This window comes from Prionailurus viverrinus, chromosome D1 (assembly GCF_022837055.1).
Source record: "Prionailurus viverrinus isolate Anna chromosome D1, UM_Priviv_1.0, whole genome shotgun sequence".
Taxonomy (NCBI): Eukaryota; Metazoa; Chordata; class Mammalia; order Carnivora; family Felidae; genus Prionailurus; species Prionailurus viverrinus.
In genome coordinates this window covers 31007337-31030806 of record NC_062570.1, presented here as the reverse complement: position 1 = coordinate 31030806, position 23470 = coordinate 31007337, and the positions used below count along the sequence as shown (strand labels likewise).

At 41.9% G+C, this 23470-nt stretch overlaps 2 protein-coding genes across 4 annotated transcripts; one reads left to right on the top strand and one right to left on the bottom strand.

Moving 5' to 3' along the window:
* Positions 1–137: 137 nt before the first annotated feature.
* Positions 138–17831, bottom strand: ACAD8 (acyl-CoA dehydrogenase family member 8). The gene is made up of 11 exons (XM_047877180.1): positions 17672–17831; positions 15861–15961; positions 15024–15193; positions 14245–14354; positions 13805–13881; positions 13065–13202; positions 8654–8789; positions 8462–8559; positions 7942–8094; positions 7205–7307; positions 138–478 (listed from the first exon to the last, which is right to left on the bottom strand). Exons 1-11 carry the CDS (start codon positions 17778–17780, stop codon positions 426–428), a joined length of 1248 nt encoding a protein of 415 aa, XP_047733136.1. The 5' UTR covers positions 17781–17831; the 3' UTR covers positions 138–425.
* A 75-nt stretch (positions 17832–17906) lies between these two features.
* Positions 17907–23309, top strand: THYN1 (thymocyte nuclear protein 1). Of its 3 annotated transcripts, none has more exons than XM_047877182.1 (8): positions 17907–18004; positions 18232–18367; positions 20107–20288; positions 21044–21112; positions 21420–21512; positions 22284–22379; positions 22633–22783; positions 23104–23309. In XM_047877182.1, exons 2-8 carry the CDS (start codon positions 18316–18318, stop codon positions 23148–23150), a joined length of 690 nt encoding a protein of 229 aa, XP_047733138.1. In that variant the 5' UTR covers positions 17907–18004; positions 18232–18315; the 3' UTR covers positions 23151–23309. The 3 variants fall into 3 exon arrangements, with proteins under 3 accessions (XP_047733138.1, XP_047733140.1, XP_047733139.1); XM_047877183.1 differs by lacking the exon at positions 17907–18004 and adding an exon at positions 18012–18127; XM_047877184.1 differs by lacking the exons at positions 17907–18004; positions 20107–20288 and adding an exon at positions 18011–18127.
* The last annotated feature ends 161 nt before the right edge of the window (positions 23310–23470 follow it).

Below are 23470 nucleotides of genomic sequence, written 5' to 3'. Positions count from 1 at the left end.
TCCATTTCTCCTCTCCCACACCTTTGCTTTATAATCAGGAAAAACCCTCAATGGAAATATCCAGACCCCTGGGAGCAGGATTCGGGGAACCAGCAAAATGCACACAAGTCAAGACAATGCAGATCCAAGAGAGAACGTTGATTTGGTGATGAATCTTTACTGGTCACCTTTCTGCATTAGGAAAACAAGGTAGTATGTCTACTTGTGATACTCCCAGTCAGGGCAGCTCCTCCAGTTCTGCTCAAGACTCTGTCCCAGTCCTTTAGCTGATGCTGCTCTCAACACACAGATGAAGGGCCCAGGTGAAAGAGCTCAGGCCTCCAATCTAATCCATGACTCAACTGGAACACAACAGTCCACATGAACCACTCAATGCTCATTCAAGTTGTACATTAACTGTCATGCCTGAACATCAAGTCTGGGTATTACTCTTGAAGCAGGCTTCGAGAGATCAGCATCCTCATCACTTCATTGCTACCTGCAAGGACAGAAAGAATAAGGATTTAGTTGCAGCAAAGTCTGAGAGCTCCATAAACCTCTAACTAGTGTGCTCCAAGCCTCACTCAGGATAGGAGTAGGTGTAAACTACAATTGTTGCTTTAACACTGAGAGGGATGGGATTATCACAGACTGCTTTCCAAAGCACAGAAAAATGTCAGGAAGTAAGAAATAAACGTACCCTTAAAAACACCTCTCTTGGGAGAGGGAAGATGACTGAGTAGGAAGATGCTGAGCTTACCTCCTCCCATGGACACACTAAGGCTGAAACTACATACAGTGCAACTGACTCTGAGACCCTGAACTCTAGCAGAACAGCTATTCCACACCTAAAGATATAAAGAAAACATCACATTGAGGAGGGTAGGAAGGGCAGAGATGGTCAGGAGCCAAAACACCCCAGTGTAGTGACCCATAAGCAGGAAGATATCACAGGTGTGGAGGTCCTTCCTGAGGAGTGAAAAGTTCAAGTCTCACATCAGGCACCTTCTGCCCTGGGGATCTTCACTGGAAAGATGAAGCCCCATATTGTCTGGCTTTGCAAATTAGTGGGGCTTAACTCCAGGAGAGCCAGGGAGCTACAGGAAACTGAAAGGGCCCACACACAATATCAGTCACTCAGAGCTCAGGACAGAGGTAGTTGTTTGAAAAGCTCCTGGGCCATACATGAGGGAGGCTTAATGACTAATGTTTGAGTGTGTGCCAGAGGGACAGGGATCTGTAGGAACTTTGGGAATGAAAGTGTTGGCAAGTGCATTTTTCTTGTACTCCTATAGGTTAGTTAGCTAGATGCTTGTAGGACCAAGATCTGACACTCTCCACCTACCTTGCCAGCACTCTTTGTCCCACCCTGGCATTCCTCCGCAGACCTTCCCTGCTTAACACACTCAACCCAGCAGATAGATGTCCCTCCAAGCAGATACCACCCACCATATCCAGCAGGTCACCTTAGATCAGTACCCGCTCCTGCTCAAAGTGACTGCTGCCCACTAGCACCCCCAGATGACCCAGAGCTGGGCCTGGTAGCCAGCCACAGTGGGGGCTAACCCCACCCAGCAGCACAGATACAACAGTAGGACACATACATCCTATATAGGGGACACCCCTGGAATGCTTGGTTCTAGTGACCAGGGAGATGCCTTCTATCCAGGACATTACTTTCAGGACCAGGAGACACAGCTGGGCTATCTAATACACAAAAACAAAAATGAGAAGACAAGAATATGCTCCAAATGAAAGAACAAGGCAAAACCTCAGTCAAAGAACTGATAAATAGAACAGATAAATAAAACAGATAAGCAATCTACTTGATAAACTTTCAAAATAATGATCATAAAGATGCTCACAGCCTTGAGAGAAGACTGTTTGAACTTAGAACTTCAGCAAAGAGACATAAAATATAAAACAAAAAGTAGTTGAAAAGTACAGTAATTGAAATGAAAAACACACTAGAGGGAATTAACATCAGAAGATTCAGAATAGATCAGCAATTTGGAAGACAGGGTAGTGTGTAAAGTGCCCAAGATGAGCAGCAAAAAGAAAAAGAGTTAAAAAAATAGGTTAAGGGACCTCTGTGACAACATCAAGCATACTAACATTTGCATTATTGGGGTCCCAGAAGGAGAAGAGAAAGAGAAAGATGCAGAAAACTTATTTTAAGAAGTAATAGCTGGGGCGCCTGGGTGGCGCAGTCGGTTAAGTGTCCGACTTCAACCAGGTCATGATCTTGCGGTCCGTATGTTTGAGCCCCGCGTCGGGCTCTGGGCTGATGGCTCAGAGCCTGGAGCCTGTTTCCGATTCTGTGTCTCCCTCTCTCTCTGCCCCTCCCCCGTTCATGCTCTGTCTCTCTCTCTGTCCCAAAAAATAAATTAAAAAACGTTGAAAAAAAAAAGAAGTAATAGCTGAAAACTTCCGTACTCTGGGGAAGAAAACAGACATCTAGTTTCAGGAAGAAAAGGAAGCCCCAAACAAGATAAACCATGACATATAATATATATAATATAATATAATATAATATAATATAATATATAATAATTAAAATAGTAAAAATTACATATAAAGAGAAATCTTAAAAGCAGCCAGAGAAAAGCAAATAGTTATATAAAAGGGAAAGTACCCAGAAAGGTAAGAGCGGTTTTTCAGTAGAAACTTTGCTGCCAGAAGGGAATGGCATGATATATTCAAAGTGCTGAAAGGGAAAAAACCTAAAACCTTGAATAGTCTACTGGCAAGGTTTTCATTTAGAACTGAAGGAGAAATGAAGGATTTCCCAGACAAACAAAAGTTAATGGAGTTCATCATCACTAAACTGCCCTCATAAGAAGTGTTAAAGGAACTTCTTTAAGTTGAAAAAAAAAAGGCAACAACTAGAAGTAAGCAAATTATGAAAGGAAAAATTTCACCGGTGAAAGCAAACGTAATATAGGTAGTAAATCAATCACTTATAAAGCCAGTGTGAAGGTTAAAAGAAAAAAATAGTAAAATCACTTATATCTAAAAATTAGTTAAGGGACTCATAAAATAAGATGTAAAATATGATATCAAATACATAAAATGGGGGGGTACTAAACATGTAGTGCTTTTATAATGTGTTTGAATATAAACAAACATCACTTAAAATAGACTGCTATATACATACGGTGTTATACATGAACCTCATGGTAACCACATACCAAAAACCTGTAAGAGATGCACAAAAAATAAAGAGAAAGGAATCCAAGCATAACATTAAGGTAAGTCATCAATCACAAGGGAAGACAGAAAGAAAAGAAAAAAGAAACTGAACAAAAACAACCAGACAACAATTAACAAAATGGCAATAAGTACATAGCTATCAATATTACTGTTACTTTAAATATAAATGGACTAAATGCTCCAATCAAAAGACAAAAGGTGACTGAATGGATTAAAAAACAAGATCCATCTATAAACTGCCTATACGAGACTTACTTCAGACCTAAAGACTCATGCAGACTGAAAGTGAAGGGATGGAAAAAGATCTTCTATACTAATGAAAATTTTTTAAAAAGCTAGGGAAGCAATATTTATATCAGACAAAATAGGCTTTAAAATAAAGACTACAACAAAACACGAAAAAGGTAATTACATAATGATAACAGGATCAATCGAACAAGAGGATATAACAATTATAAATATTGATGCACCCTACACAAGAGCACCTAAATATATAAGGCAAATACTAATGGACATAGAGAAATTAACAGTAATACAATAATAGTAAGAAAATTTAACACCCCACTTACATCAATGGATAGGTCATCCAGACAGAAAATCAATAAACAAACAATGGCTTTGAATGACGCCTTAGAACAGATAGGACTTGAGGATATCACAGATATATACAGAACATGCCATCCAAAAATGTGAGAACACAATATTCTGTTCACGTGCACATGGAAGGGGACATTCTCTGAGACAGATCACATGTGAAGCCACAAAACAAGTCTTAATAAATTTAAGAAGACTGAAATCATATTAAGCATCTTTTTCAACCACGATGGTATAAAACATGTGGAGGCTAAACAACATGCTATTAAACGACCAATGGGTCAATGAAGAAATCAAAAAGGAAATAAATAAAATAGCATGAGACAAATGAAAATGGAAAGCCAACATTGCAAAATCTTTGGGGCAGAACAAAAGCAGTTCTAACAGGCAAGTTTATACTGATATGGGCCCTCTTCAAGAAACAAATCTCAGGGTTGCCTGAGTGGCTCAGTTGATTAAGCGTCTGGCTTGGACTCAGGTCATGATATCGTGGTTTGTGAGTTTGAGCCCTGTGTCGGTTTCTGTGCTGACAGCTTGGAGCCTGGAGCCTGCTTCAAATTCCGTGTGTGTGTGTGTGTGTGTGTGTGTGTGTGTGTGTGTCTGCCCTTCCCTTCCTCATGCTCTCTCTCTGTCTCTCCCTCTGTCTCAAAAATAAACATTAAAAAAAAAAGAAACAAATCTCAAATACACAATCTAACTGTATACCTAAGGGAATTTGTAAAAAAGAATGAACAAACTCAAAGTTAGTAAAAGGAAAGGAATAACAAAGATTAGAGTAGAAATAAATGAAATAGAGACTAAAAAAACAACAGAAAAGATCAGTGAAACCAAGAGTTGGTTCTTTGGAAAGATATACAAAATTGATGAACGCCTAGCCAACTTTATTAAGAAAAAAAAAAAAAAGAAAAAAGAGAGAGAAGACTCAAATAAGTAAAATCAGAAATAAAAGATAAGAAGTTACAACCAACACCACAGAAACATAAAGGATTTAAGACGCTACCACAAAAAATGATATGCGAACAAACGGGACAACCTGAAGAAAGAAACAGATAAATTCCTAGAAACATACAATTTTCCAAGACTGAATCAGGAAGAAATAGAAAATGTGAACAGGCTAGGGGCACCTGGGTGGCTCAGTCAGTTAAGTGTCTGACTCTTGATCTCAGCTCAGGTCTTTGTCTCAGGGATGTCAGTTCAAGCCTGGCTCTGGACTCTGTGCTGAGCATGGAGCCTAAAAAAAATCTGAACAGACTGATTACTAGTAACAAAATTGAACTGGCAACCAAAAACCTCCCAACAAAGAAAAGTCGAGGACTGGACAGCTACAAACACTAAAGAAGAGTTAATACCTTTCCTTCTCAAACTATTTCAGTTGTCAAATTACTATGCTGTCCACCTGAAACTATTATAATATTGTATGGCCACTATGCCTCACATAAAGAAAATGCACCTACAAAAGCACAGAAAAAGCACCAAAGGAGATTTTTTGGACTTACATATATAAAGAATCTAAAATACGAATTCTGAATGTTGACACATGAGTCATTTTTTTTTTTTTACTTTTCCTATATTTTATGAGTTTTCAACAATAAATATACCAATTTCATTAGTAATCAGAAAAATAAATTTTAGGGATGCCTGGCTGGCTCAGTCAGTGGAACATGCAACTCTTGATCTCTGGGTTGTGAGTTTGAGCCCCATGTTGGGTGTAGAGATTACTTAAAAATAAAATCTTAAAACAAACAAACAAACAAACAAAAACACTGAATTTTTTATTTTATTTTTTAATTTTTTAACGTTTATTTATTTTTGAGAGACACAGAGAGACAGAGAATGAGCAGGGGAGGAACAGAGAGAGAGGGCGACACAGAATCTGAAGCAGACTCTAGGCCCTGAGCTGTCAGCACAGAGCCTGATGCAGGGCTTGAACCCACGAACCGTGAGATCATGACCTGAGCCAAAGTCAGTTGCTTAACTGACTGAGCCACCCAGGCGCCCCAACACTGAATTTAAAAAAACAAACAAACAAAAACATTTTCCCTGAAAGGAGGGGTCAACTTTTTGCTTCATTTTTACAGTGGGTTTTAATGCAAAGAGAAATATGAACCCCCATGAAGAATGAGTAATCACACATCTCGAATAAAACCAAGCCAAAATTTCAGATTTATCCAGTAACGAAGTCCACAATGAAACAAAGTGATCAAGACCAGTGCCCCAAATTTTCTAGAAGTGGATGATGGCATGGCCTGAAATCTACGTATCTGGCCTTTCCCATTTCTTCTTACAAGGTTAAAAGGCAGAGTTGGAATAAAGGTGAAGTCTCACACACTCGTAAAAGCTGGGTAAGGAAACAACCACAGGAGTAATCAGAAGAATTTGAGCAAGAGTGACTGACCTCATCAATGTGCTTCAGGAATGGGGTTCGCAGAAGAAATCGAACTCTAACTTTTACAAGCTGTGATTTGGTCATCACACCAGAGCAGTGGGTTCAGTTTCAGAGTGGTGTTCCCAGACACACAGTGACAGTCTCGTTTGAAAACTTGTTAGAGATGCAAATTTTTAGGCCTACCCAAGACCTACTGAGTGAGAACTTCTGGGCACAGAGCCTAGCAATCTGTTTTCACAAGCCCTCTAGGTGATTCTGACACTTCTTCAGGTTTGAGAAGAATGCTTTGAAAATGGCAGAGAGACCAATGCCCACAAGCCTCTCCTCTGCCACCATGGAAGCAGCCCCACATCGCACCACTGAAAGTCACTTAGACAAGCCTCTGCCCCATCTGGCTCTCCTACAGTGTAAGCACCCGTGGCTGTTTACACTAACTGGGACAGGAGTCATTGGTGTGGAGTGTGGAAAAGGCCATGCCCTGAGCCATGCTCCCAACAGCTTACACATTTCCCAGCCCAATCCACTCTGTGATTGCCAAGAAGATACCCATATGATTTAGTTTACTGAAAAATCCATTAGTCATATTATAGAGATATGAATTTATAGAGGTTCCTGGTGATCAAATTAGCTCACATTTGCTGTGTTAATTACTGTACCGAAGTTTGGGGATCCTTGAGGACCAAGTACTTTATGAGAGTAAAGAACAGTTACTACTGCAGTTTTCAAAATGCTTTCTCATGTATTATCTGAGTTTGAATGTTCTCTAAAGTTTGCAAAGAAAAAGAGTAGAAATGGAGTGATTTGACAGCTTATTTCTGGTGACAAAGCAGAGCTTCCTGACTCCCAGGATAGTGCTCTTGTATGGCATCAAAAAGCACTTCCAGAGTAGGGTCAGGAAAAAGAGGAAGGAGGAAGGCAAAAGACAGACAGGATCTGATGGAACCCTGAGAACCAGCCAGCACAGGGACAGACAGGCCAGGGAAAGTGGTGACCCTATAACCATTCTGGAGAATAACCTCTGGCAATTTTTACCTTCTAGGATTTGATGGACCCTGGAGTCCCGCACATACTGCTGAACAGCATAGTCCTTCAGGTAGCCATAGCCTCCATGCATCTGTAAAGCCTGGTTGCAGATCTGCAGGGAGATAGGGACTACACATCTCTGATTTTGGGAAGACTATGGAACAAGTGCCTTCTCCTTCCACCCCAGCCTCCTGTAAACTAATGTGAGGAAGAACAACCTACAGATAACCAGCCAAGCTCAAAAAGGGGCTCTGTATTCTGTGTGATTGGACAACAACTACTGAACTTACCAGTTCCCACCAGGCAGGCAACTCAGAAAGCTCTGCTTTTCTTGCTTATTATCTGCAGGGGAGAGGCTGCCCACAAGCACTTTGGCTGAGATTATGTGAAGTCATGGTGTCATCTAGTGGCAATGCAGCCTCATGTGGAAATGGCTTAGCCCTTGACATTTAAACACAGCATAGTGCTAAATTTGAACAAGAGGCACTGGAAGGCTCTGAACCTTCTTCCAAAAGAAGTGTCTCATCTAGAACACAATCAAATGACAGTGCCACAGTGGAGTGTGCAATGGCACAGGGCAGATAAAAAGTCAGCTCCCAAGCAGACCTCTCATTTGTTCATTTATATCCGTAAGCCCCAAGGCGATCTCTGCAGCATCTGAGGAGTTAACTAATGGCTCTCAACATCCCTGGACCCAAAAGCTGGTCCCTGTCCACCCAAGACAGCCAGAGGGCACCATCACGCACAGCAAAGCATTCATCTGTAGCGAAGAGCTTGGCCATGGAGCACAGAGCCACTGCATCTTCCCGCTCCTCCTGCAGAGCTACTGCTGCACTGCGGATTATCAGCCGCGAGGCCACCAGCCTTGTTGCCATATCAGCCAGTTTGAATTGCAGGTACTGCAGCAACAGGGGAGAAGAGAACCAGACAAGATAGACAGGCTTAGACCAGCACCTGATCTGGGGACCTCCATAAGTCTTCTCTGATGAGGTACCTTTTCAAAGTGACCCCAAGCTTCAAAGTCTTCTTCAGACTTTGCAGAGAAATGTATTTTCTACAGAGAAAATGAGTTCTAAGACCACTTCACTTGCCCTGCACTTCAATATTACCTCCTGAAAAAGATTACTGATAAAATTAGAACATAAGTTCTAAGATGGGGGCAAAATTCCAACGAGAAATCACAGCCTCACCCTCCTAGAGGATGTGGACCACAAAGCAGATCTCACACAGAGCTGAAAGCAAATGCAGGGGCATCTGGGAAATGACCTGGTTACTGGCCAGAGGCTCTCCAAACTGCTTCCGAACGTTGAGGTAGTCTCGGGTGAGGATGACCGAAGCATGAGCAGCTCCTAGAGAGCAGGAAGCTGGAAAGGAAGAGTGCCAACATTTCAAGTGAGTCAGCACAGTGCTGCCTGCTGGAGCCCGCTACCTCCCTGCCCCATCCTGTTGTGTTCTCACCAACATTGATCCTCCCTCCATTCAGTCCTTTCATGGCAATGATGAAGCCCTGCCCTTCATCCCCAATTCTGTTGGCCATAGGGACTGCACAGTCTTCAAAGATCACGGCACGGGTTGGCTGTGAGTTCCACCCCACCTGGCAAAAATCAGGGACTGTATGGTTGCCCAACAGGGCAGCATTTAGGGCACCGTTCTCTGTTGATGAAACCCTTTGATGTTTGTTGATGAAACCTTTTCCATCCTACTTTGAATGGAAAGTACAGGTTCCATTATCCTGGGACTTAGACCTTGAGAACTTAAAATCAGAGAAAATACAAAAGTTCAGACTTAAACACTTGTCAATTGTCATAGATTGTTTTTTCAGTGAAACATTTTTTAACATATTATCTGGTTTCTAATGTCTACTTTACCAGACTAACCTATCCACAAACATTTCTCACAATTTCTTTGAGGATTGGGGCAGAACTGTCCTAATTTTTAGTCCCTCTACAAGTATATTCTTTTATTTAAAAAAAAAAGTTGGGGGGGAGCGCCTGGGTGGCACACTTGGTTAAGTGTCCAACTTTGGCTCAGGTCATGATCTCACATTTCGTGAGTTTGAGCCCTATGTTGGATTCTCTGCTGTCAGCACAGAGCCCCTTTGGATCCTCTGTTCCCTCTCTCTCTGCCCCTCTCCTGCTTGTGTGTTCTCTCTCTCTCTCAAAAATAAACACACATTAAAAAAAAAACAGACAATATAAGGATTATTTGATTTGTCCTTCTGTAAGGATAACAAGGATTATCAAGAATACAGTCACACTTCTCCTTTTAAAAGCTTAGTGTTACTTCTAAGATTGTTATCATTAGATGAGAGGAATAACACTCACTGTGCTGGCAATACCTGGTTGAGTGTTTGGCTGCAGAGAGATCTAATGACGTGCTGTCAGCAGCTCACATGAGCCAATTACACACATCTTTTCCTAACGTGGCATTCAGTGATAACAGGTTGGTGGCCTTACATATGAGTGTTTTGGTTTTTGTTTTTCTTGGAGAGCCGATTTACCAGGACATCCCTGAATATGTCAGCCACGAGCCCAGAGAGAATTCTAAATACCTAAGATGTAGTCCATGTTATGAAACTAGCTGTATTTATCTCTGAACAAATCACTTGATTTCTTTGGGGCCTCGGTTTTCCTTTATGTAAGAGAACTGGACTGGAAAGTCCACAGGGCCACTTTCTTCAAATAAAATCTTATTCAGAAGTCTCATATATAAATAGATAAAGGCCCTCACTACTTGATCCTCCTCATCTCTTCTTCGAGGTACTTCAAGGTTTCAAAGAACCCTAAGGCTCAATGAGGCAGATTTTGAAAAGCACAAGACTATGTAAAATTTCCCACTTCTCGTATAGCTCTGTAAACACTACTGCCTTTACATGACCATTTCTTTACATAAAAACACTCAATAGCTCCCTCTGTTGGCAAGTAAACTTTATTCCTCAACCTTTCATTTAGGGTCTTGTACAATTTGGGCCCGTCCTTCTTTACCAGCCTTTTCTTCTATTGGTCACCTATTGGTAGTCTCAACTCAAACTGGTCTGTGTACTGTGCCACTAGGTTTTTTTCAATCCATATTTTTCTTATTCTGCTCTCTCTATCAAAGTCTGGCTTAAATGAAACCTCCTGAGGCCTTCTAGGTCACTTGAGCCAACACTGAACTTCTCTTTTAGGCTCCCATAATCTCTACAAGTCTCAAACCTCCCAATATTGGCCTGTACAGGGGTTACCTGAGAACCTATCTCCCCAAATAAACACCTGAAAGCAAGACTGAAACAAAAATTATTATTTTAATAATATTTCTAAAGAGCCCAAAACAAATACCTGCTACCTCTTCACTTCTAAACCCTTACTATAAAAACATCTACCTTCCTCCCCTATGCAGAGAATTCCTTTCCTAATCCTATCTGGGCCCCTGGGTAGCTTTAGCCAGTGAGAACAGATACCCCCTTTCCCTTTCTGAAGGCCCTGAACTGCTAGACCACTACCACTAGAGCCCATTCCTTCTGTTACTCTTGACTTCTGTTCTACATATTATCTTCATTCCCTCTTCTGAGAGTCCTCACTTCCAGCCCTCCTATGACAAAACTCATTCTCCTATGCAAAACCTTTTAACAATTAAATCCAAGATAAAGTCCTCATTACCTTCCCATAAAGTCAATGCAAAACTAGTAGTTTAAAGCTCTCAGCTATACAATGTGTTAAATATACCAAGTCACAGCCATACTTGCAGGAAAGATGGCATGGAACAGGGAGAAAGGCCGGCTTCTTGGGTCACCAGAACAGTCAGGTCAACCATGGGGATCAATGGGTGACTCTTCATCTCGGTCTACAAGGCCCTGCTTGCTGTCCAATTTCATCCTACACCTACACCATTCTCTTCTTTGCTCACTTCTCTAGGACCATACTGAACATTTTTTCCATTTCCCAAATAGGCCATCTGTCTATTTGTTGTCTCTGCCCAGAATTCTTCCTATGGTTGTTCCTTCTAATATACTTGGGATCTCATCTCAAAAGTCATGACCTCTCAGAGTTCAGGTCTATTGTAGAAGCTCCCAAACTCTCCTCAATCAGTATCCTATCAACCTGTTTTATCTCCTCTGTAGCAGAGAACACTTCCAGAAGGCACCTTGCTTATTCACCTGTCTGTGACTTGTCTCTGCTTGCTGGAAAGTTAATTCCATGGGGGCAGAGCTTGTCTTTGTTCACTGTTCCATCCCTACTGTTTAGAAGAATGCTTGGCACACAGTGGGCACTCACCAGCTGTCAAATGCATAAAGAGATGTCCTTCCAGATTTCCCTTACATTGAAACATATACAAAGCAAAACTAATAATTAAAAAAAGACAACAAAAAAAGAAAATGTATACACTTAAAAAGTGAGAGAAAATAGAAAATGAAAGGAGGAAAAGATATACTTTTTGTTTCTGGAACTTATTTATAACTTTTCTCTAGGCACTAACCTTGATAGCTTTGGTATTCTGTCAACAGAATACTAAGGTAGATACTACCCTTGTGTGTTGAAACAATTATCACTACCTTTATAAGCACAGACAACCTGAATCATCATAACTCAATCCTGTAAAATTATGTGCCAGACTATGTAAGTTGATCTATGTCATATGGCCCAAAGCAGACATTCCTAGAATTAAGATATCCTATAGCTGTATATCTTCACATACATTATACACATAAGACAGCATATGTCTTATAATTTCAGACAAGGCTAGGAGTGACTTTTGTATCCTCCCCATCCCAGGAGCCAGCATCAGGCTTTGTACATGGCAGGAATCTAGTAAAAACCTATTATCCTATAAAGATAAGGGGCACTAAAACTTCTAACTCTTTGGCAGTTTATAAAATATCAGGAAGGCTCATGAAGGGAAATATGGAAACCCTAGGAGCTATGAAAGGAGAAGTACATTTAGGGGTCAATTCATTACCTGAATTCTCCCCCAAAGTCATAACTGTAACAGTACATATTGGAGGCAGATGACAATTCTGGTCACCTGCCCTAACAAATCTGAATGGTCTCATCTTACCACCAGCTACAGTTACGTAACCATAGTTTTACTGTTCATGGCCTGACTAGGGGATTTCTTAATCCTAGAAATGTCTTTCCAAACCACCTGTGGAAACACCCTTCTTCTTAAATTATTGAAATACCCATAATCATCTCCAATGAGTTTTATTTTATTTTTATTTAAAGAAGAAAAGTGGCTGATATGCTTTTCATTCCTGAGACTTCTAGTCACCAACAGATCTTCTGTAAGTATTTTTTCCTGGGGTAAAAGTGTGCACTAAAATAAGGTGGATAAAAAACACAGGTCAGGGGCTATGGCTGAGTGGCTCAGTTAAGCGTCCAACTCTTGATTTTGGCTCAGATCATGATTTCATGGTTCGTGAGTTCGAGCCCTGCACTGGGTTCTACGCTAACAGTATGGAGCCTGTTTGAGATTCTCTCTCTACCTCTCTCTCTGCCCCTCCCCTGGCTCGTACTCTTCCTCTCTCTCTCTCTCCCTCTCTCTCTCTCTCAAAAATAAGTAAAATTAAAAAAAATGAAATAAAAAAAACACAAGTCAAAAGTGGAGGTGAGGCAGACAATAGAGAAATCCCTCACACTAAAATGACAGGTGGCTTATGGAACTTACTGACAAACTCCACCATTTTTGCCAGTGGCATAGTATTTCTGTAGACATGCCCTATTTTATTTCACCTGCTCCTGTTGAAACTGTAATAGGAGCAACTGCCTCCAATGCAAGTTAGCAAGTATGTGAACCTATTCAAACAGAACAAATAGAACAGAGGTAGGTCTGGCAGGTAACAGATTCTTGAATTGCTTGAACTTGAATTGATTCATGTCCATTAGCCACTCACCTTTTTTTCCTTCTTGCCAAAGCTGAGGCCAGGTGTTCCCTTCTCAACAACTATACATGAGATGCCTTTGGGGCCTGGACCTCCTGTTCGGCACATGACTACATAGACATCTGATTCACCTCCACCACTGATAAAGGCCTGGTGGTTGGAGAGGGGGTGCACAAGGATCAGGAAACACATGCATTCCTGCAGCCCAACAACTGGGAAAACATAGGGATTCTCCCAACAGTAGGTTGCTAAGAGGTATATGATGGCACAGAGAAATGAAGAAGGGGTAAAAAGAACCTGTGCTGACTGGGGAATCAGGGATCTAGCTGATGAGACTATAAAAAGGATAAACAAAAATGAGCAAAATTATCTGGACTCAGATCAGAAGAAAGGGAAAGCGGGGCATCTGGGTGGCTCAGTCGGTTAAGCGTTTGACTCTTGATTTCGGTTCAGGCCATGATCTCAAGGTCATTGACATGGAGCCTTGTGTTGGGCTCTGCACTGAGTGTGGAGTGTGCTTGGGAGTCTCTCTCCTTCTGCCCCTCCCCAACTTGCGCTCTCTCCCCCTCTCTCAAAATAAATAAATAAACTTGAAAAAGAGATAGAAAGTGAAGGTAAATAAAGGGAAATAGGTCAGAGGTTCTCTACCCAACATGTAAAAATCCCAGGAAATACTAACTTGCAGAGAGCAAGGATCTAGGTAATATCAGCAGGAAGATGGGAACAATTCTGTAAGGTGGGTATGCTGGTACCTTGGAGCCATTGAGGATGTAATGATCTCCTTGTTGTTTCGCTGAGGTTAAAAGGGACGCAGCATCACTGCCACTTCCTAAGGCAGGGATCAAAAGGAAGCAGAGAGGGTAGGAGACAAAGTCAGTGAAGTTAAGGGAGACCCAGCACGGCTCCATTTCCAAGGAAATCTTTCCTTATAACAAACAGCTCAGTGTTTCCTACTTTGAAACTCAAACAGCCAAAGGAACTCTCTGTATTTGGTGAAAATGGTGGACAGCAATCAGATTATTTTCCTACAAGGAAGTTCCAGTCGACAGCCTGGAGAGACTCTGGCCTAGAGGCCTCTGAGTCTTGTGACATCAGGCCACAGGAATGGATGAACTTCATGGTAAATAAGGGTTATATGCTTTGCCTGAGCAGCATCTCCTGATTCATCTTGCTGGCAGTGTGGCAAACCCACCTGGTTCAGTGAGGCAGTAGGAAGCAAATTTCTCCATGGTACAGAGCGGTGGGCAATATTTGTACCTCTGTTCCTCATTTCCAAAAGTATCGATCATCCAGACACACATGCTGACAGGTACACCAAGAAGAAAAGACCAAAAAAAAAAAAAAAAAAAAAAGAAGAAGAAGAAGAAGAAGAAACAACAATGACAGAGTTAATATGGAGAAAAAGACATCTGAAGGGGGAAGGTCTGGGGAAGGAGAACACAGGTAGCAAAGCAGAGTGAAGCAGAAGAGAGAGTGGGAAGAGAAAAGCTGCCACTGAGGAAATTCAACTTTAAGGAAAGGCCAAGGTTAAAACATATTCCTGGAACACGCAGTTCCCACAGATAATCAGGGTCAAGGTATTTCTCACTTGGATGTTCATGCTACTTCTATTTAGGTTCAATAAGGTCCCTAAAAATCAAAGAGTTACATAGGTACTTTTGCAAATTCCTGGAGGCTTTGTCTTTGGGTTGAGGAACAGGGGATCAGGGCCCTAAGCACTGTCCTAGAGAAGTCTATTTGGTTCCAGCTCAATCTAGGATTTGAGAGAAAGCTGACAGACCTCATTCTCCAAGCAACATACAACATGACAGATTCCAGTCCAAGAGGCAATAGCAGGCCTAGTGTGAACTTTTACAGTTAGGTTCCTCAACGGCAGTCAACCTTCAAAGATGAACTTTTCTCTCTTTATCTGAAATTTCGCAGTCAATTGGTATGAGCACTTTGTTGTGCTCACCAAGCTTTGGCACTCACTTGTGGATGCTTATATAGGCTGTGGTGCTGGTACAGCCTGTAGCCAACGCTTCAAAGATGACAGAGGTATCGAGCCGTGACAGTCCAGACCCACCTACATCTGTTCGTACGTAGACCCCCCCAAAGCCTAGCTGAGCAGCCTTCCGCATAGCATCCACTGGGAACAGCTCCTACAAAAAAACCAGGGTCATCAATAAGTGATTCACAGATGGACTTTTCTTTAAATGGCACAATGGGGGATTAAGATGTTTGCATTTGGGAGACTGTAGTATTCCCTTAACATAACAGGCTATTTGTTACCTATAACAGTTAAAACGCATTCTGGAAGTACTGGTTTTCTAGTGTTAAAGTTTCTTTTTATTATCAGAATTGCCTTGGTTTTAAGAGTGTCCAAATCTTTGTATAATTAAAAAAAACAAAAAACAAAAAACAAACTGGTCTTAGGCACCTGGGTGGCTCAGCTGGTTGAGCAACCAACTCTTGAGTTAGGCTCAGGTCATGAACTCATGATGGGGAGATGGAGCTCCATATTAGCTGAAAGGAAAGAGCCTGCTTGGGATTCTCTCTCTCCCTCTCTCTGTGCCCCTCCCCGACTTGCACACACTCTCTCAAAATAAATAAACATTTTAAATAATTAATTAGTTAAAAAAAAAAACCAACAGGTCTCTACAAGATGATGAGGATGTTTTTAGGAAAGGAATCACGCCATTACCAGTACTCTAATCTGCAGTAAGAATTGTGCATGGAGAATAAACACTGAAAAGTTAGGACTACAAAGAGATCTTGGTCACCACATGAGGCATTTTTGGAACATCTAGCCATAAGGAGAACTCCCACCTTCTGGTCCCACTCTGCCATATGTGGAGCCATCTCCTGGGCAGCAAAGTCAAAGGCCACTTTCTGAAATTCCTTCTGCTCTTCATTTAGTCCCATGGAAGCTGTGGGCAAGATTGTATACACTCAGTTCCAGGACAGGGTCAGGGAAGGATATTGCCAAGAGCAAGAACAACAAAGCTGGGACAGTTGACCTAATACAGCATTTCTCTTACACAATAAGGTAAGTCAGGAACCCCAATCAACTTCAGTTATCCCATTGTAAAATGAGGGGGCTGCACTATATACTGAGTAAATTTCCTCATCTGTAGAATGAGGAAAGTATACATAATGAGTATATATGTAATATATGATACATAAAATACAATACAAATCATCATTGTCTTAATCACTTTTCACTTATGCAATGAAACAAAGAAATATTTGTTAATCACTCCCATTAATTTGATATTCTAATATGTGGAATGATACATTAAAGGACAATTTCCTTTAATTTTACTGATTAAGAGATACTTTCTTTTAAAGGTGAAAAAGTACCTCATTGGTTGAAGTTACACAACTAGCTGATGGAAGTACTCCAACATATTTATTTGTTATTTAATATTAACCTATTTAATATTTAATCTATTTGTTGCCAGAACAACTCCTTACCTGCCTTGGTATCAGCAAGGGTAATTTTGTTTACCAAATTCTAAATGCTAGAACAGGGCAGCAACTTATGAAGGAGTTTTAGGACATGGAGAAGAAAACAGTATTCTATACTAGTGTATATTATAGATCTGGGTGTAATCTAAGGGATTCATCACCTATTCTACAATGAAGAAGTGTCATTTATTCGAAAGGTTTTTGTTTTGTTTTGTTTTTGTTTTTGTTTTTTTCAGAAGAAAAAAATGTGGTTAGGTACTTGACAGAATCACAAAGTGGCTGGGTATCTATCCCTAGTCAGCCTAGGCCCCTATCACTCTCTGTTCTTCATATCCAAATTATTTGGTACTTAAAAACATTCAGGTCTGTCAATTCTCATGTTTCCCATTTGCAATAATAATTATTTTCCCCGCAGGAATTTCAATAGTAAAAGGTTTTAGGTGTTACATCATAAAATTTATGTGAGCAAATCTTGTGTCACATAAGGAAGGAGCATTCCTTCATCTAACACAACCAGCACCAGGCTTTTTACATTCTTACTACCTTTATGACCCTTAAATGACCTATGATTAAAACAAAATAAAATGAAACAAAGTCATGAGTTTCTGCACCTCTCTCTATATCCACTCCTTATCAGGAAGCAGGGATCGTAACAGAATCTACCTCAGAGTTGTGAGGATAATTGTAAAACCCTTAGTTACTGTTTTCACAAGTAAACGTATTAAATGTATCAAGAAGTCGATAATATCAACTACGGTTAAGGAGATTTGAACAATTAACAAACAGCATCAGCAGCAAAGATTAAGCTGTAACTACAAAGTATTTTCCTATCTTAATATATCTTTAGAGGGCCCCTGTGAAGTAGGCAGGAGGAAAGACAGGGCTTAAGCAGAAGGCCTGGAGCACAAATTCGGACGCCTGGCTTCCCGACCACGGAGGGCCAGGGGCGCAACAGATGGAAACAGCAGAGAGTGAGGGCGGCCAAGGGAAGCCAGCCAGGTGGACGGGATGGGGTGACCCGCCAGCGAGGGAAGCCGACTTGGGAGAGGGCAGGTGGGCCTTGGGGTGATGACCCCGGTGACGGCCCACGACAAGCCAGGGGTGACAATGCGCTCTACGGGCACGCAGACCACTGCATTCCCTCCCCGCACACCGGGGGAGAGACTTACGATCGATGCAGGAGACCAAGCTCCGGCGGCCGCTCTGGGCGGGGGCCTGCAGACCACCACGCAGGCAGATGAGCGGCCTTCCCAGCCTCCAGCAGCCTCTGCGCAACATAGTAGCCTCTGCTCCACACAGGATCTGCAAGCGGGTTACGTTCGCTACTGCAGGAGCCAGGCCCGCAGTGCACCCTGGGAGCTGTAGTGCATCCAGCGACCCTCACAGGCCAGATTCAGGGAGGCCTGCTCCAGAGGCAGGACTACAATTCCCAGAGACGCTGGGGTCTCGGCGCAACAGAGCCGGGTCTTACTTGATGCTCCGGACTGGGACGCTGTGACCAGGTGCTGGAGCCTGGGGTGGTTGGTTGGGGTTGTGTAGGCTGTGCGGTTGGGTCAGTGTAGCGGGAGAATGGTGAATAAATGGGAGAAGGATCAGATTACGAACCGAGGAGACGTTAGCGGCAGGTTATGCAAGATGGAATAGATAACTGGGGGAAGGATTGACGGGCAAAAGACCCTCGGGACTGAAACTCCGCTTCCTCTCATTGTCTGCATCTTGCTTTGCACAGGTTTCTGGGGGCAGATTCAGAGTTGCCTCTTGTACTCTTGGTTGATTCCAGAATCCTCTGCACTTCAGCCCTCGCAGGGGAACCATGCCGAGACCCCGGAAGAGGCTGGCTGGGTCTGCCGAGCCTGCTGGGCCAGGTGAGCTGCACCTAGGCTGCAAAAAGGCGGCCCTAGTTTCTCTAGGACCTGTTTCGTACTGCTCACTTTCAACTCCCTGTCTGTCGGGAGAATCCTTTTGTGGATTTTCTGTTACGTTATTCCTAATTGACTTCCATCTTCTTTATTCGTCCCACCAAGCTTATACCCAGAGCTTCTTGTTTGTTCATTAAAGCAATGGTAGATAAGGGGTGGCTTGTACTAAGGTCAATAACATACAGTTCTGCTGGGTGCCTCAGTTCGTTGAACGTCAGACAGTGACTCAGGTCATGATCTCACAGTTTGTGAGCTTGAGCCCCACATAGGGCTTGCTGCTGTCAGCGCAGAGCCTGCTTCAGATCTTCTGTTCCCCTCTCTCTCTGTCCCTCCCCAGCTCCCGGTCCCGCTCTCTCTCAAAAATAAATAAAACATTAAAATTAAAAAAAAAAAAAAGCCTAGTTCTGCTTGTCATGGAAAATGCAAACAGACATGAGTGAAAAGGTCTAGGAAACTAGATGGCTAAGGGTGTGAGGGCAGTTAAGGACTGCCAGAAACGGAAGTGGAACTTGAATCTAGCCTTAAAGAACGGGAAGTCTTTCCTCAGGCAGAGAAAATTCAATGACATTTTTATATTCACAAGAATGAATGGCATTCTAAGTAGATGAAGTGCAGAAACAAAGCAATTAAAGTACTTTTGGGAATGGTAGAAGTTCCAGATTGACTACAATACATTGTGTTATTTAACAACACATAATGGTATTTGCAGTGTGCTTACCTCCAAAGGGACCACCTGATCAACTAGGCTAGGGAGGTTCTGAGTATTAGACACCCATAAATGATACTTAATGAGGGCCAATGTAGGAGAGGTGGGACTAAATTCAGAGGCAGTGTGGTACAGTCATTAAGGGTGGATCCAGATAGACCAGGGGACAGTTCCTGATTATATTGTTTACTAAGTGTGTAAACAATGGGACACATTTAGCAGATGAACAGAATATCTCATTATACAGATTAACTGAATTACTGTTAGGGTAACAAATAGAGCTTAGGGTCCGTCATAGAGTATGGACTTAACAACTCATATTAAGCTATTGAGTGCCTAATATGTTCCAGGAACATTTTCTCTAATTCTCTTAGGATAAAGTCATCTTTGCCAAGTCTACAAAGTACAGAATGAGCTGTTTTATCCAGCTTCTTCTGGCACCTTCAAGGAGCTGAAAGGAAGCAGGCCACAAAGCACAGTGAGCAAGCAAAAAAGAACTATGAGATTATAATTATAATAATAGCTTATATTTATTGAGCATTTATTATAATGCCAGGCATTGTCTAAACCCATTGTTAGCACTATTGTACTTAATCTCTAAAACAAGTTTGTGGAGTAGGTGTTTGGTTTCCTCATTGGAGAGAAATAGCCTCAGCAAGGGCACAGAAGAGAGTGAGGTAAAGAAAGAAAATTACTTAACACAAGTCAGAACTCTGCTAGGACTGTCAATCCTAACCCACAACCATGTAAGGTATTTTTATCCCACTGAATGGATAATCCAGAAGATACCCTGTGAAGATGGGCATTCCTGTCCCATTTTTATAGATAAACTGAAGTTCAGCAATTCAGTTGCTACTGCTAGTAATCGACAGATCCAGGATTTAAATCCAGGTCTGACTCCAAAGCATGTGCTTTCCCCACAATGCAACATTACTTCTCAGCCAGCATGACCAGTTTCTGCTGTTTGTTTCTATTGCAGACAATAAGGGACCAGCAGGAAAACGTACCAAGACTAAGAACCCAGTGGGGGCATCGGCTCAAGTGGTTAACTCCAGCCCTCAGAAGACTTCAGCCTCTAAAACCTGTGGGAAGAATCTAAGTAGTTACTGGCTGATGAAGTCAGAGGCAGAAAGCCGATTAGAGAAAGGTGTAGATGTGAAGGTGAGACCAGGTACCTGTCTTTAATCCCTTCAAGCTGTTTTTTTAGATAAGAAATAAATATGGGACACCACAGAGTCCACCAGCTTCTCTGAAGGGTAGAGTTAAGGGAAAGATAATAAGGAAATAAGGAATAAAATCAGCAAGGTTTATTACCAGCAACATAATAAATATGTTAGGTTTTCAGGTCTTCTCATTGCTGTTGCAGTTCTGCTGCTGTTGCAAGAAAGTGGCTATGGACGACATGTAAATAAATGGTGTGGGTGTGTTTTAATAAAACCATTTACAAAATCAGGCCTAAAACCTAAAACCTATAGTTTGCCACACCCTGACCTGGGCAACATTTCAATCTTATGTTGCCTTACTCTTGCCACCTGCCATAATCCTACATATTTCTCTGCCAACAGCTAGTATTTATCCAGTGAATTAATATAAACCAATTTTAATAATAGCTTGGAGAAAAATATTATAGAAGAAATATATAGTACCTTAATGAGTAAAATACAAATAACCAACACATTATCATCTGGATTATCCATTCAACTGATCTTCTTAATTAACAAGGATAACAAGTTAATACAAGGCTTACTTACATGTGCCCAACAGAAGTGGCTTTGCGGAACTACTTCCCAGTAAACTACATACTCCCACTATAGCAAGTAGCACCCTCAGTGTAGGGGAAGAAACTATCTACTTCCATATTATTTCCAGTTGGCGTCAAGATTGTTTAATGAATGGGTTCATTTCCTGTTGCCTAGTTCAGCATCGAGGATCTTAAAGCACAGCCCAAACAGACAGCATGCTGGGATGGTGTTCGCAACTACCAGGTAAGAGGGTAAAAGCAGGGCCTGAGACCCAGGCGTTGGGTAAACGTCTGCCTCCTTCCATAACTTATTCAGTAGCAAAATCTCTTGGCCAATGGCCCAGATAATAAAATAGAAAATGTATTCAAAAATACCTTAATTACTCTGCATGCAGTTTGCAAATGGTCTGAATACAAGTCTGGGTGTTTCGGTAAAGGCAAGCTGCAGAAAAGAAAACCTCATCTAAGGAAAGCAGACTTGATTTCCACTAACAGCTAGTGTTTTCCAGTGGGTGAGGAGGAAGGTAGTTGTTTATTCTCCCCTGGGACAGGCCCGGAACTTCCTTCGAGCCATGAAGCTGGAGCAAGAAGCTTTCTTCTACCATAGCAACTGCAAAGAGCCAGGCATCGCAGGACTTGTGAAGGTCAGTTGTATAGGCATTGGTCTTAATCCCTCTCCCTTCAGGGAAATTTACTCATGTAGATATAAAGGAACAAAGCTTAAATCAGTTAACAAAAAAGAAGTACCCTCCTCCCCATCCCTGATGTCACCACTCAGGCCTCTTCAGTATGAGAAGGACTATAACAAGGCCTTCATTTCAGGTCCCGCTGGTACAGACTTCTCATTTCTGTGCCTTGGTCTTTCACTCAAAAACAGGCCTGATGATAGCTCTTCCAGATCAGAAGTTACTAGGATAAAATTATGAACTGCAGGTGGAAAGACAGTGGCACCAATAATAACCTTTAATACTTGGTTTTAGAACATTACTTTTAAGATTTTATCAAAATAAGATTGATTCCTATGCTTGCCTGTATATTATTTCCAGATATCTGAGCCTTCATTGGCTCTACAGCACAGCCAAAGAGGTTAGAATGTGCAGGGTCAGAAGTGAAAGTCAGACTAGAATTAAAAATTGGCCCTGGAGGGGCGCTTGGGTGGCTTAGTCAGTTAAACATCCGACTTTGGCTCAGGTCATGATCTCACGGTTGGTTCATGGGTTTGAGCCCCACATCGGGCTCTGTGCTGACAGGTCAGAGCCTACAGCCTGCTTCGGATTCTGTGCCTCCCTCTCACTCTGCCCCTCCCTACTCATGCTCTCTGTCAAAAATAAATAAACGTTAAAAAATTTTTTTTTAAAAATGGCCATGGAGCTGACTGTACAGGCAGATGATTGGAGACTTGGTTTTGTTTTCAGATTGTGAAGGAGGCTTACCCAGACCACACACAGTTTGAGAAAAACAATCCCCATTATGACCCATCCAGCAAGGAAGACAACCCCAAATGGTCCATGGTAAAGATTACTATTTTTCCTATTTCATGAAAGGAAAAGAATGGACAAAGAGAGGGAGGAAGAAGGTGTGGGGTGTCTTTAGGTCAAGGTATAGAGTCCAGTTCTTACTCAGAGGAGGTTACCCTGGCTTTGGGAATAGGAACAGAACACTGGCAGCCCTACCTATAAGAACCTCCCATAAGAAGCTAAAGCACACAGTGGACAGAATCTACCTGCACATGTCTTTCTGTCCCATACACTTTCTGTCACATAGGTGGATGTACAATTTGTTCGGATGATGAAGCGTTTCATCACCCTGGCTGAGCTCAAAACCCATCACCAAGCTCACAAAGCCACTGGAGGCCCCTTAAAAAATATGGCTCTCTTCAGTCGCCAGAGACTCTCAATTCAGCCCCTGACCCAAGGTAAGAGTGGGCCCTTTCTTTTATATTACTCACATACTAGAATGACTACGTGAACTCACATTTATTACTGATTAAGCTTGGGCACAGTATTTAACCTCTTTGAGCCTGTCTACTCACCTATAATATCCACGAAGGAGGAAATAGGTCTGGAGTTACTCATTACTATGTGCCCAGCAGTGCTTGGCACATAGTAAAACATTCCATAGTTTTGAATGAATGACAACCTACCTCAGTAACAATATGAAATGTCTGACACAACCTCCCTGTTTAAGAGACACACCTCCTAACTCTTTGCTTTCTTTTCCCCCTTTTTTTGGTAGAGGAGTTCGATTTTATTTTGAGCCTGGAGGAAAAGGAACCAAGTTAACTGGGACCCTGTTGCTGGAATAGGCAAGACATTGTTCCAAAGAATTCAAGCTTTTGTAAGACAGAAGGAGGTGTGAGAAGGCTTTCTTGTTATGTTGACCTGGGGTTGTGTACGTAGGTGATTTTCATGTACCTTTTTCAATAAAACATTAATATCAAAGTTGGGAAGCTTTTCTTTTAAAGTAGCACTAGGTGTGGTAGACTACTCCACTGCAGATCTTCTGCCCATCAGTAAGGTGCAGGGTTACCCTCTACCATCTTCCTTTACTGTAGCAAATTCCAGGGTGCAGGGTTCTGTCTATTACCCCTACTGAAATGAAC